Source organism: Cygnus olor, chromosome 14 (assembly GCF_009769625.2).
Source record: "Cygnus olor isolate bCygOlo1 chromosome 14, bCygOlo1.pri.v2, whole genome shotgun sequence".
In the NCBI taxonomy this organism is placed as follows: domain Eukaryota; kingdom Metazoa; phylum Chordata; class Aves; order Anseriformes; family Anatidae; genus Cygnus; species Cygnus olor.
In genome coordinates, this window is record NC_049182.1 from 1262472 (window position 1) to 1275549 (window position 13078).

General features: G+C 53.4%; 1 protein-coding gene across 4 annotated transcripts in view; it reads right to left on the bottom strand.

Moving 5' to 3' along the window:
• ARHGAP26 (Rho GTPase activating protein 26) overlaps positions 1 to 13078 on the bottom strand; it is a 132078-nt gene that overhangs the window by 67157 nt on the left and 51843 nt on the right. For all 4 annotated transcript variants that reach the window (XM_040573146.1, XM_040573147.1, XM_040573149.1 and 1 more), the window contains exons 12-14: positions 11389 to 11425; positions 4567 to 4632; positions 3138 to 3212 (exon numbers count right to left, since the gene is read on the bottom strand). In XM_040573146.1, the coding sequence (XP_040429080.1) occupies positions 3138 to 3212; positions 4567 to 4632; positions 11389 to 11425 (178 nt within the window). The remainder of the gene's footprint in view (positions 1 to 3137; positions 3213 to 4566; positions 4633 to 11388; positions 11426 to 13078) is intronic.

Sequence of the window (13078 nt, forward strand, 5' to 3'; positions counted from 1 at the left end):
TGCGCTCCATTTCTCCTAACGCCGAGTCACAGCAGCAGCTCTGCGTGCTGGGAGCTGCCGTCCTGTGCGCTCACACTTCAGCCATAAACCCGTTCATGGGAGCTCCGACTGACAAACTTTATTTATTCGCTGGGTTTTGTCCTCAATTTGATGGCAGACGGTGAAGGTTGGAGAAAGGCAGCTTACCCTGCCACAGCTGACCCGCCTCTCACAGCTCCCGGTGGGACGCACACCTCCCCAGTTCCCCCCTGTCTCAGCGAGGACCAAGGGCTTTGCCCAAGCCCCCGACCCGTGCTGCAGCTCACCCCGGAGCGCCTCAGCTCAGCCCAGCGCCGTGCTGACCTCCTGCAAAACGCCTCGTGCCAAGGGCAGTGTCGCTTACATCAGCCGCTGCTCGCTGAAACTTGATCTTTTTGCCATTTAAACTGTATGTGAATCGCTAACGCTGCCCACATTCATTTCTAAATATAAGGGAAACCTGAAGTTGCAAGCAAAATTTGGCTTTGCAGTTCACGTGGGCTTGATGCAAACACAAACGTTTACGCAGAGCCGTGCTGCTGCCTTCAACTCCTCGAGGGACAGGAGAGAACAAAAGTGGGCTTGACAGCTGAGGCGTTTCAGTGTGACACTTGCTTTACAGACCACCTGAGGGCTAGCACTGTGTGAAGGTGATTTAATTGCCGGTGATTCAGAGAAAGACAGGGAGACCTGGGTTTGCAAAGAGTCCCAGCAACCGATAGCGGGGGATATCCCCAAAAGGGGTCGCACTTCAGACACCCACCGGTCACGTTACCGGCAGCCCGCCGGCACGCACCCGCCTCTCGTCAGCCCTCCAGCACCGCCAGCTAATGAAGACATGCTGGGACAAAGAGAAACCGCCGCCTATATATCACCGCGTTATGAGACACGAGGTCGACAGCTGAGTGGCTTCAGTCGCTGAGCAGATAATGGATGCTGGATGGGGTCCAAAATTCTGAATCCCCCCCAGCTCCAGAGAGCTCTTAAAACAAGCAAGTTTTGCCATCTGCCACAGCCCCAGCGCCTCCAAGCAGAACTGACGCAGCCGCGAGGCTGCGACCGATGGGGTGAATTATGCCCGTGTGAGAAGAAAACAGGTTCAGTCGCTCTGCCGGCCCTCGAGATGTTACACACCGGCATGAAAGCCACGAGCAGAGGAGCTGGCAGGTCAGACCTGCCCACGTCGCGGGCACCCAGCCCCCAGCCTATTTTTATCAGTGGGCAGCAATGCTCTTTGAGTGATGCTCTAATGCAATAGCGCCAAATGTGTGTGCCATGGCTTATCTGCTGTACTTGTGTGGCTAGCAGGACATATTCACATGCTCCAGAGCCTATGCCAAACTTCTACTAATAGAAGAAAAAGAGGCAGTCACTAGCTCTTGTGACTGCAGCTAACCTTCCAAATGCCAGAGCGTAACTGATGCAGACATGTCCCCTTGCGTCAGGCAGGAGCCAGGGACTGTGATTTAGAGCCTTACCCTTCTGCTTCCTAATAGTCTCGCTGGATTATCAATTTTGGATAGGTTAGTGCTGACAACTGCTACAGCCACCAGGGGCTTTGCTCAGTGAACACTTTAATGATGGGAAAATAAAAAGGAGTTGGAAGAGGAGAAGGAAAGATACTGAAAGTGAAACACAACGGATTAAAACTTTTTGCGAGGAGAAAAACACCAAGAGAGGAGCACTGGCATTTTGTGAAAGCAAGAAACAGAAGTTATATTGCAAAGGAACGACACTATGCAAATGAAAAGAGGAAGAAGACCACAAATGTCACTCATTTGTCCCTACAAGTAACAAACGCATTCCTAAGGCTGTTAACAAATTATCAGGCGTTTATTTTCTCATTACTGCACCTATTTCATACACGGTTCTGCCAAGCCTAAGAAGCAGGAGGCAGGAGTGGAGAAGCGCAGCTGCTGCTGCTCCAGCTGAAGTGGGTATTTGCTCAGATGTGCCTCATCCACATCTAAATGGACAAAGTCCCGCAGGGCTGCAGCTGGGGGATGCAAATGCCCCCCTGCTAGTTCTGAGGACGAAACCAGTTGCTCAGTCACAGAGAGCCATAACTTTAGCACCAGCACTGGTCGCAGACAAGGGCATAAGGAGCAGGGGTGGTTCTCCTGGATAGGCCAAGGCCTGGAAAGGTGGCGAAAAGACCAGAGCCAGGAGAGGGAATGACTCGCATTTCTTGTGAAGTATACCCACTAGGCTACGGTTAACACTGACGCTGGGCTGGGAGTCAGGCTACAGATTCTACAATGCAGACCCACAAGCACAACCCAACGAAGAGCTCTGCAGGGTCCCGGGGTGATGGAAACCAGCCACCACTGACAAGGACACGCCAGGAACCGTCAGCCAAAGCAGCCCCAGACCTACCCTGCACCACGAACAACCGACAGCTTGCTGACAGCCACAAGACCTGTTTGCTCCTACACATTTTGTGCTCAGCAGAGGCCTGGGGGTATGCTGGGTCAGAGCACAAAGGCACTTGCAGCAGGCACTGAGGCCTCTCTCGTGCCATCGTATCAGCTCAGGGGCAGGGAGAGGTTTCTGAGAATGGCTGCACACCGGGGCCAACACGAAGCTCTGCCACAGTGTGACCTGACACCTTCCCTCCTCCCGAACACCCAGAACCGCAGGACCCAATGCCTCAGGCATGAGGGGAACGCATGCTTGAAATGTCTGTGCAAGACTGTGTTAGAACAGGCACGGAAGGTCCAAGGGGAAAGTAAGAAGAGCCACAGGCAGCATGCAAAACAGAAGAGAAATTAATTTAAAAATATTCTGGGAAAAACGTGGCAGGTATGAGATTAAAAACCAAAGCTTTCAGTTATTTCTTTGAAGATTTGAGTTGCATTACGGAAGGCTGCCAAAATTGGTAGTGCATGTGAGCGGGACACCAGTGACTGCACCAGAAGACCTTTCAGAGCAATGTCCTACATGAGTCCTACCTTTGTAACCTGCCAGTGGTGCCCTGGGACCTCCCGGCCTCTAACAGCATGTGGTCCTAAGAGCACAGTCACCACGATTAGGTACCCAGACAAGAGCCTCTGTTCTTGGTTTGCAAGACTTCAAAGCAGCACAGTCTACTCGCCTTTAACAAAATATGAGATACTTACCCATTAATATGCTCAACAGCTTTTGAACTCTAGAGTTTACTCCAACGATTCGGTAGAGCCCTTGCTCGTTGATCCCTGGAAAAAATAAAGAGTTTATTAGCAGAATGTCAAAAGAGCTACTAACATTTCTTTCATTTCTTCGGCTTCCCTAATAGCAACAATAATTAAACCCTCTCATCAACTACATACAAAATTACAGAAGAGGGTAAAAATGGGTTTTGATGTTAGGGTTTTCATGTACTGATTAAAAGTAATGCCCCCAGTTAGCTCAGGAATCAAAGACCCGAGGCCACCTTGCCACCACCCCACTAACAGTGAGGGAGCACGGTTGTACCACGAAGGATCTGCACTCAACATATAACAGAGAGGCAGTTTGGGAAAGAAATCTTACTGTGCCAATTCTTCAGGCTGAGGCTTAAGACTTTTACATGTTCTTCACATGTGGCCTGGAAAAAGACCTCGAGCCAAACTACTTGCTACAGCATCCAAAGACTTGGTGATGGATGCCCTCTTTCCCCCGAGGCCCCTCAGATGGGGGATGCCTAACCTCCCAGGCTGAGGCTCTCTAAATTTTCCTTAATAACTGCAGTCGCTTTGTTTGGACTCATCTACCCATTTGTTTCCTTTTGTGGGTGGGGGGTTGTTTTTTAATTTATTTGCTCTCATATGGCTTTTAAACCTCGGCCTGAACGTTACAGAAAGTTGCGGCTAGCATGAAAATCTCAGGGGATTTCCCTTCCTGCAGGATCCCAGCGACCCCCAGTTGCTCCCTTACTCTAGGCAGCAGCTTCTGCACGGCAAGTGTTGTAGGGGAAAGCGTCAAGTTTAAATGGCCCATAGCATGTTACAATGCCTAAGGGCAGCATGAAGACCCCAGAGAAAGAACGCCGACAGAAGTACTGCCACTTTGGGACCCTCCTGAGCCGAAAGGTTCCTGCGATGCCTCCTTCTCACCTATTTGTGCAAGCGCAGGCATCGGCTCTCAGAAACGATGGAGAACAAGACCCAGGCTGCACCCCGAGGGGGCTCGGGCGCTACAAGATAGCCGTCTGTATGCACCCAGCCTTTGGGAGGGGAAGGACTGAAACGCATCCCTGCTTTCTGCCCCACGGGAGAGGACAGGCTTTGTGCTGGCACCGCACGAGGGCACGCTCTGGGGACGTCTGCGGTTTCCTCCCCTCCCTCCACACCGCAGGCAGCACAGTGCTCCCTGACTCAGCCCCGTCTCTGGTGTTTGCTTAACCGCTGCCAACCCGAGGCATGTCTCAGCAAAGGGACTTGGGGGAGCCTATTAAGTGGTTATCAGATGTGGGATTCGGAGGGTTAATGAATCATTGCTGTTCAGGAAAAGAGCAGGTAAGCAATTGCTATGCTACAAGCAGATGCAAGGCCTTCCCCCAAAACAAGACCATCTGGTGAACGGCTCTACCTCTTGTTTCAACAGCATGTATGCATTTCTTGATAATGCTGAAGCCGATATTATCCAACTGGGCGGCTGAAAGGGAAGAGAAGAGAGAAGTGATAAACACCTAGCCGAGGGACGGTTTCACACCGAGCGTGCCGTTCATCCCGCTGTCATCGCTGCCACACAAAGCACGGCTGTGTCACCGCTCAAATGGGGGGAGGAAGGACAGGGAGATAAGGTAGGTGTTCAGAGAGGAGAGGCACGAGTACCGCAGTTGCACCAGGTGTAATGCAGCAAGCGCACGGCGCTCATCCGTCATCAGCCTCCGCACTGTTCTGAACCCGCACCGCCCACGTCTTGCCGAGCAGCAGTGCCCCTGGCTAGGCTGGAGATTTATGTCTACAGCTGGTCAAAATATTAATTTAGGATCAAGGTGAGGTATCCTGAGGAGACCTTTGTCTGGAAACACTAGGTTGCTTGGAAAAAAAAAAGCAGAATCATAATTTTGACATGACAAATCCTTGAAAGCAGCACACAAATCAGCCTGCTTCATCTCAGAGCCAGGTAATTCCTACAAATCCTCTGAACTGTCCACCCAGCTAACCGAACCGCCGACCTGCTGGAGAGGTGGCTTCACCTCGAGGCCACCGCATGCCGGGACAGCCTGCGGGTTTGGGTTATGGGATGGAGCTCCCATGTGCTGCCTGGAGGAGCAGGGCAGAGGCATTTCGGTGGCTTGCATTTCTTGCTGTGGCTTTTGAGGCGTTTTTCTGCAGATGAGAGTTTTTTCAAGGACAAACCATATGACAGGCTAGAGCACTGAAAAGTGCCAGTAAAAAGAAGAGACAGCTAAATAGAACATGGAAAGAAAGGTGAAAGAGAGGAGGAGGTAGATACGAGCAGCAATAGCTTTCTGTGAAGGTAAATGGAGTACAGAAGTCAAAAGAATGGCAAAAGCGTGGAGGTAAAAACAGAGAGAACAGATGGCACGTGGAAGAGCAATAGGTGCTGGGCGATGGGAACAGATTTTGCTCTGTCCAAAACCAGATTTTGCTCCTCTGTGCCCAGCAGGAGGGGACCTGTCCCTGGGGAGCAGAGAAGCAGCCCTGGGACGGCCGGTCCCTGCACCCCGAGGTGCCTGCACCCCGCTGCAGGCAGCCGCTCCTGCCTGCCCCGTGATGCAATGGCACGAAGGTAACGCACCACGTCCCACGGACCTCCCTCCTGGGCAGATGGGCGCCGCTCAAGAACTGCCCCTTCTTTTATTAGCACAAGTGAAACATTTATTTAGGACAAATTAGGACGTCTGGAAGGCACCTCACCCTGCCTGCGAGTCAGATCTAAAAGATCCATGTTAATGCAATGTAAAACCCAATTAACTCATGCCATTGCAGGTTTTCCTGTTTAATTTTCAGGGGTACAAATGGATACAAATACTTGCTGGAAGGAGATTTCGTCCTCATCTGCTCTCTACTGCTGTGTGGAAAACACCGCCCACAGGCAGTAATTTGTCAAGAAAAATTACTTCCCCCTAGACAATGGTCTGGGCAACCTTGCGCAGGGCAGAAGTCCCTCAGAGGGTTGGGGAACCCACCGGGGACCCACTCCCCGTGAACTGGACACAAGGGGATGTCGTGTTGGTAGAGATGTGACACCACAGCTTGTCTGGAGCCCAACAGAAACGGCGGAGAGGCCGGGGCTGGCAGTGTCCTCACGGCAGGGCACAAGTGATTTTATTCCTGTCATTCTCCCCGCTCACACCATTTATTGGAGCACGGATTCACTGCTGGTTCACAAGAAGCTGCCAGTTCGCTGGCTGCCTGTGGCTTGCATGGTGCCATCCCTTACTAATCACTCGTTTCGTGTTCTCTGCCGGCATTGTTACTGGCCTGACGAATGGCACAAAAACCTGAGACAGTAAAACAGCTCTATGGTATTTTTCTGGGCAAGAACACTGGAGCACCGAGCCAACATAAGCGCACAGGCCGGAGGATGCCTGTGCCGCAGGATGTGCAAACATCCCGGAGCTCCGGGGTGCTTCGCTGGGCACCTGCAGGGCTCCCCAGCACAGCTCCCAGCTGCGCTGCAAGCACAGACACAACAAGAAGTCAACACACCCCCGAACAGCAATACAACACTACAGCACCCTAGATTACTGAAATCCACAACCGTGGGGGTACTTGAGCAGCCAGCAACTGTGGGGTGGAAACTGTACAGGCAGAGAGAGTTCAGCAGGGCTTAAGTTGGCTTAGTCCTAACCCTAACCCTGGTCTTTTGCTGTCCCTGCACGGTGCTGTCCAGCCAATACAGCTTGCCATTTCAGGCTCTCTACCACACACTTCAAGTGCCAGCCATCCCTGTGGACCAGCAGTTTTCACTCGGTCCCCAGCACGCTTGGATTTGAGCACAAGACCCTTACAAGCACCAGGCCTCCTCCCCGTGTGCCCCTCTCACAGCCCGGCACGCGGGGGCTGAGCAGGAGGTTAGCCCGCACCTCCCGGTGGTGCTCGGTAGTAGCAGCGCTAAGCATCAGGAGCAGTCCCTCCGGATGGAAATGACTGAGCATAATCCTCCCAAGTAGATGAATAAGCTCTTCAACTCGTTGCTGAGCTCTGGATCAGGAAAGGTCAGGGATTTATTTGCAGTAGTTATATCCAGAAATAATATCTGATTAAATATCCAAAGTGCCTTTATTCATCCTTAAATTTAACTTTTAATGAGCATCATAAAAGCTTGATTTTCCCCTCTCACAGAAGCAGCTTCTCTTTATCTCATTCATTTACCCAATGATTCAGTACTGCACCAGCACAGATCAAAGGCAGATTTGTATCTGCTGCGCTCCCGATCCTCACGCTCACTCCGCTCACCCCGGCAGCAAAACGATGGGCAGCCCCGAGCTTCCATTCGGCACCACCACTAGAGCAAAGCAGATGCAGGCAGGTGTGGACAGCAGGGACAGGACCCCGCAGCCCACGCTCAGATTTAAACCCTTGCGGAGCTGCCTCCTCCCATCAGCTGCGGCCAGGGAACAAAAGAGGGAAGGCAGCAGCGAAGAGCAAACTCTCAGATCTGCCACAGAGAAGCACGGCCAATCTCCACTCTGCACAACAGGCAGCCCTAATTCCCCTCCTATATATTTTAAAGTGCCTCTCAGTCGTTGGAGGTAGTGGATTCACAGTGCCTTTTCTCAGCAGAGGCAGTATGTCACTCTGTTCATGCACCCAAACACGCTGTAGGGGCAAAGCCTACAGCCCTTCCTCCTGCATATTTTCTGTCCCTACAGGCTCCCATTCCCCAGGGGACAGACGCCAAACCCAGCTTCCAGCCCGAGGTGCACACCACAGGCTGCTCACACAAGACCAGCATTCCAGCGCACAGCTGAGAGGCGGCATTCACACTGCAACCTAGCAGAAATCTTCTACGTTAGCAAAGGTGATGCAGATTGTGCTACAGCTGTTGCACGCACACACACGTACTGATCTGACCTTCATGTGGCATCACATTTCTAGTGCTACTGAGCTGGTCTCATCCTGTTCTATTTTTGCCTACAAGATTATTTCTATTTAATCCATTAATTCTTCTACTTTACGCTGATATGGCATATCAGAGCATCGGTAAGGGGGCAAGAAGACAGTCAGCTCTGTTTAGCCTCAGGCAACCTTGCTGACTCCAGATGTGTACGCATCGGTCACGGCAACGCAAGGTCAGCACGGGCTCTTCTGCACACCCCACCACACGTCCGTGCCATATAACAAAGTGCCGTGATGATGATGATGATGATCATGAGCTCTTTCAAAGACTACTGTGGTATTAAGAGCCGCGGAGAGAGAGAGAAAATAAGAAGTGAAGACCAGAGAGAAAAGTTTTCAGCCTTAGCTCAGGTCTCAAACTAGCAGAGAGCTGCCAGAGCTGCCAAGCCGCGGGGAGGACCGCAGGGTGCCGCCAGGGCACTCACAGGACTCAAGGCCTGCAAAGAGCTTGTGCAAATAAAGACAGCCTTTGATGGGGTCCTGAGCTAGATGGGCAACCGAGTGGATATGAAACAAGGAGGGGAAAACCATGGGGAGCAGAAGGGAAAGGAGTTCTTTGTGCATATTGCATGGCAAAGCACAAAACAGCCTAGAGGATTTGTTTCCACAGAGCAGAGCAAGCCCTCTTGGTTTGCGAACCAGTGCATCTAAATTCATCCAGCTCTAGCGGTTCACTGATACCTGCTCCCCCCCAGCACTCTGCACTGCTTCCTCCCAGCTCCCAAAGAAGATTAAGATAAATCACCCGGCAGGCTGATGGCCATCTGGCCACACAGCAGGATGTAAAATCCAAAAGCTCTGTAAAATTAGACAGTGGCCAAAAAGCAGACCTCACTATAGTGCTCTGAATCTCTTTCAGACTACCGTAAGTACGAGCAGGAAGCAGAGTTATATAGGTTTTCAGGGTCAGGAATTGCATCCGGACTCCATTCAATCATTACACTCATTTCAAGTCCTTATAGGAAGCTCCTGTATCAAGGGCTCCGTGGCACGAAGCCAGCCTCCAAATCAATTTGAAGTGTAGCTCGTGAGGCAAGCGGCTCGCTACAGACATGGTTTTAATGAGTGCTAAAGCAGAGTCAGATGTCTGAACATACCAGCAGCAGCCCAGCGAGAGGTGTGTGTGAAAATAATTGCCACCAGACCGCGTAGGAGCACGGCTACGTAAGCAGCCTTCATTTTGGGGTCCCAGCACACCCCGCAACGCAGGGCTGGTGGGTAGGGTCTCCCCAGCACAAAATTGGGATTGCTCTCATTTTTAAGGTGAAAATCAACACGCAAAAGACACTGAAACACGAGCAACTTTGCCACAGCCTCCTCAGCTGATTAAATCTCATCTTCGTACTCATCTGGTGAAGAGGAGCGGGGAGAAACTTGGCACTTGGGCCTTTGTCAAAGTCTCGCTGCCCTTTGCCAAAGGCTGATCTGCTCCGGAGCGCGGCACAGCACAGCACTCCCCCCCAGCGCGGTGAACAGACAGCTCCCCAAAGCCGCACGGGAAGCCCAGCGCCAGGCCAGGACCTGGCACAGGAGGCACGGGGAGAGGCTGCCCCAGCCCGGGACAAACGGGCTTTCTCCTCAGAGCCGCCAGCCTCCAGCACGCCCAGCCGCCAGGGCCGGCAATGCAACGCGGCCGCGCCAGCCGAAGGAAGCACCGCGGGGCTGCCCGGCTGGGCACAGGGCACGGGGCCCTCCTGCTGATGGCAGTGCCACCAGCTCAGCACCCCGCAGGGTGCCAATGCCCCTCCAGCACAAGCACCCGTCCCAGACTGACCCAGGAAAACAACCTCCATGCCCGCAGCGGCTGCAGCAGGCAGCCCTTACCTAAGGAAACCCTAAGCAGGCATTCAGGAACCCCTACACGGGATCTGCTGCAAGCCTGGCAGCTGAAAACTAGGATTAGACAACACAATGACCCTGGGAAAGCCACGCACGCATCCGACTCGAGCTGTTCCCATTTATCCAAGAGCCGCCAGCACCCTGCAGGATGACTCCAGCCTAAGCCACCAGCGCCACGAGGACTGCTGGCTGACAGCACGTAAGATGGAAAGGTCACAGTTTGACAAGCACTTCTTTCAGAAGCAGTAATTGCTCCAGTGATCCTTCCTCCCCACCCCCAACCCAAATGTTTTCCCTGCTTTTGCATCACCCCTCAATGAAGTTTAGAAAATGGTTATTTTAAACAGCTTCTGAGCCAAATCGACACACGCTGTCCTAGCACAGCCAGGGGCCGTGCACAAGGAACACACAGAGCGGCGGCAATTAATGGCCAGAGCAGCACAGAGCTGAGTAAGTCCCGTTCTCTATCCCTAAAAAACTTATTTTGGTCCACTGTAAAATGGAGAAAACGCTGAGCTGTTCCAGGCAGGCTTCATGTTTGGCTAGGGCATTGTCTGTGCTGCCCTTCCCAGGCTGAGCCCGGCGTGTAACTGCGAGGTTCACTTGGGTCCCCACCACCACGAGGACAACGTGGGAGACCAACGTGGAGGGGAGAAGCCACATCGCAGAGAGCAGAAATGAGGAAGAGACTGCTTCATGCAAGGGCTGAAAATGGACACAAGGAAAATTACCTGCAAATTATACCTATTATTGTGAGAAAAATGCTTCTACTCGAGATGAAAATGCCCTGTCTGAGGCAGCACAAAAATGGGCTGATTACTGTCCATCAGCGCGGGCCGGGCTCCTGCGTGACCGATGACTTGAGGAAGGAAGGAAGGATCAGCTCCGAGCATCGCAGGTACGGCAGTTCGGGGAAATGGCCCAGCTACGGGTTTTGAACCAAAGGGCATGAGAGCTGGGACTCAGTGCCACTGCTCCTCTAAGAGAAACAAATGCTTTCTTGACTCAAGTCTTTGCCTGAACTACAATAAAAACAGCCTATTCTTTCAAGGGGTTGTTGGTGACGATGCTGACTCGGTGGGACCTCTGTAGTCCTTACACTGTGTTCCAGTTCCCCCTTGGAAAAAGCAAGTGTGTTCTCCAGGTTCTGGCCCAGCACGGCAAGTTGGTCACTGCAAGCTGCCACCTGCACCGTTTGCTCCAACGCATGAAAGGAACCGGCCCCGAGGGATGCTGGCACCTGGGGAGCGAGGGAACCGCCCGACCCCGCTCTCCGTGACCACGGGCCCTGCCACCCCACCTCTGTGCCCGTCCCCAGCTGGGTGGCTCTCTCCCGGGGCCACCCTGCAGTCCCCAAGCTCACCCCCATCACCCCGTCCCGGTGTCACCGCCGCCAGCAGCCCAGCCTCCCCGCCGGGGCTGCGAACTGCAAGGCACGGACATTTCTCAGGGGCCCTGCTTAGAAAGGGATACTTACTGCCTTCGCTTTGGTTGTCCTTGTTCGAGTTGTAGACCTGGAAAACACAAGAAGAAAGCCTTATGAAGACCTGGCTCCAGCTGGGACGGGACCGCGGACCCACCTCGTGCCACCCGCCGGTGGCAGCTTTTGGAGCACCTGCCCCGGCCCCACCAGCGAGGTCCCAGGGCCAGCAGAGACTTCGCCAGCAGGCTGCCCCAGCCCTGGGGCTGTGCTGAAACAACACCCAGAACACTTCTCAAAAAGAGGGAATGCAAATGGGACAGAATAGGTGGGAATGGAAACTAAACGGGCTTTAAAAGCAAACAGAGATGGGCATTCCTCTCTTCCTTGCTCTTCTCAAACACGTAAAGGCTATAAAACTTGGAGCAAAGCAGGCAGCTCCCTTCGTGTCGTGAGCACTGCAGTAACATCTGGCAGGCGCTCCTCAGGCCAGGAGCAGCCTTCCTCACTCACATGCACTTACAATGAATAAATGAGTCAGGCAAAGAGTAAGAGAGGAGAAGGAACATGAGTTCAGGGAGGACGTGAAATGCAGCAGGATGAGCCACCCTCAGAGGCAACGCTGTGACTTCATCCCGAGACTCCTGTCTCCAAATACCAGTGCTCTTCCTCCTGCCCTGACCCCTGTTACAGCTTGGCTACTTTAGATTAAAGCAGAGCTTCAATGGGTTACAAGAAAAAGGGGGAAATGACAGCAGAAGGTTTTAATCACAGTTTAAGCATGATTTAAAAACCTAGCACAATGAAAAGCTGTAAGGAGATCAGCCTTCAGACCCAAACAGGTTGTAGTTCTCTAGCTCAATAGATGAAGATGTTTAAACCAAAAAAAAAGTCCTTCATCAACCCAGAGCTGAAACAAAAACACATGGCACTCGGTCAGCATCACAAGCTGGAGCTGAGTGTGGCAGCATCCATCAGAACAGGAAAAAAGCCTGTGTGGGCCGTTAAACAAAGCCACGGGCGTGCACACCCTTCCTCTCCCAGGGAACAAAGCTGGGAGCCCCCTTCCACAGGGACCGAAGCTCAGGGAACTGATTTAATCACATGCTGCAGCCAGAAATAGCAAGCGGGGAAGGAAAGTTTCCACGGGCGGCGATGTTGATAGCAACATGCCAGGCAGCAGCGACCACACATCGCCCTCGAGGGCCGCGGCAGGAGGAGAGGCCCTCCTCTGCCGTCAGGCGGCTCCCGGCCCTTCGCACCGCAGGCACGAACGAACGCCGAGGCCAGGGGATGCACGAGCTGCCCCGGGCGCTTCCAGCGGGGCTGCCACGGCCGGGATGTGCCCCACAGCTCCGGCAGAAGCAGAGGCCAGGAAGGGGAGAGGATCCTGCCCTCGGGAACGGTGCCAGCCGTGGCCGGACAGGCGCTGCCGAGCTGCGGGTGCCCCAGCAGCGGCTCCAACCCAACGGCCCCTCACCCCCCCCAAAGCAACCCCCGAAAGGCCGTGTGCCACACGGCGCTTCTGCACTCTCACTGTGAAGTCACTTAACCAGACGCCTTCCTCGGAGCTCGACAAAACCCCACGGTGTTCCTGCGCTCCCCTGCCTCTCGGCCGCAGCCAGCACCACGAGGCTGCAGCTCCACCCCTGCGGTGCCAAAGCGGGCTGGAGCAGCTCCCGCTCCAGCTGCACGTGCCAGTCAGGACCGCGAGCCGAATGAGGAAACTCCGTCAGCGTTAAAGACA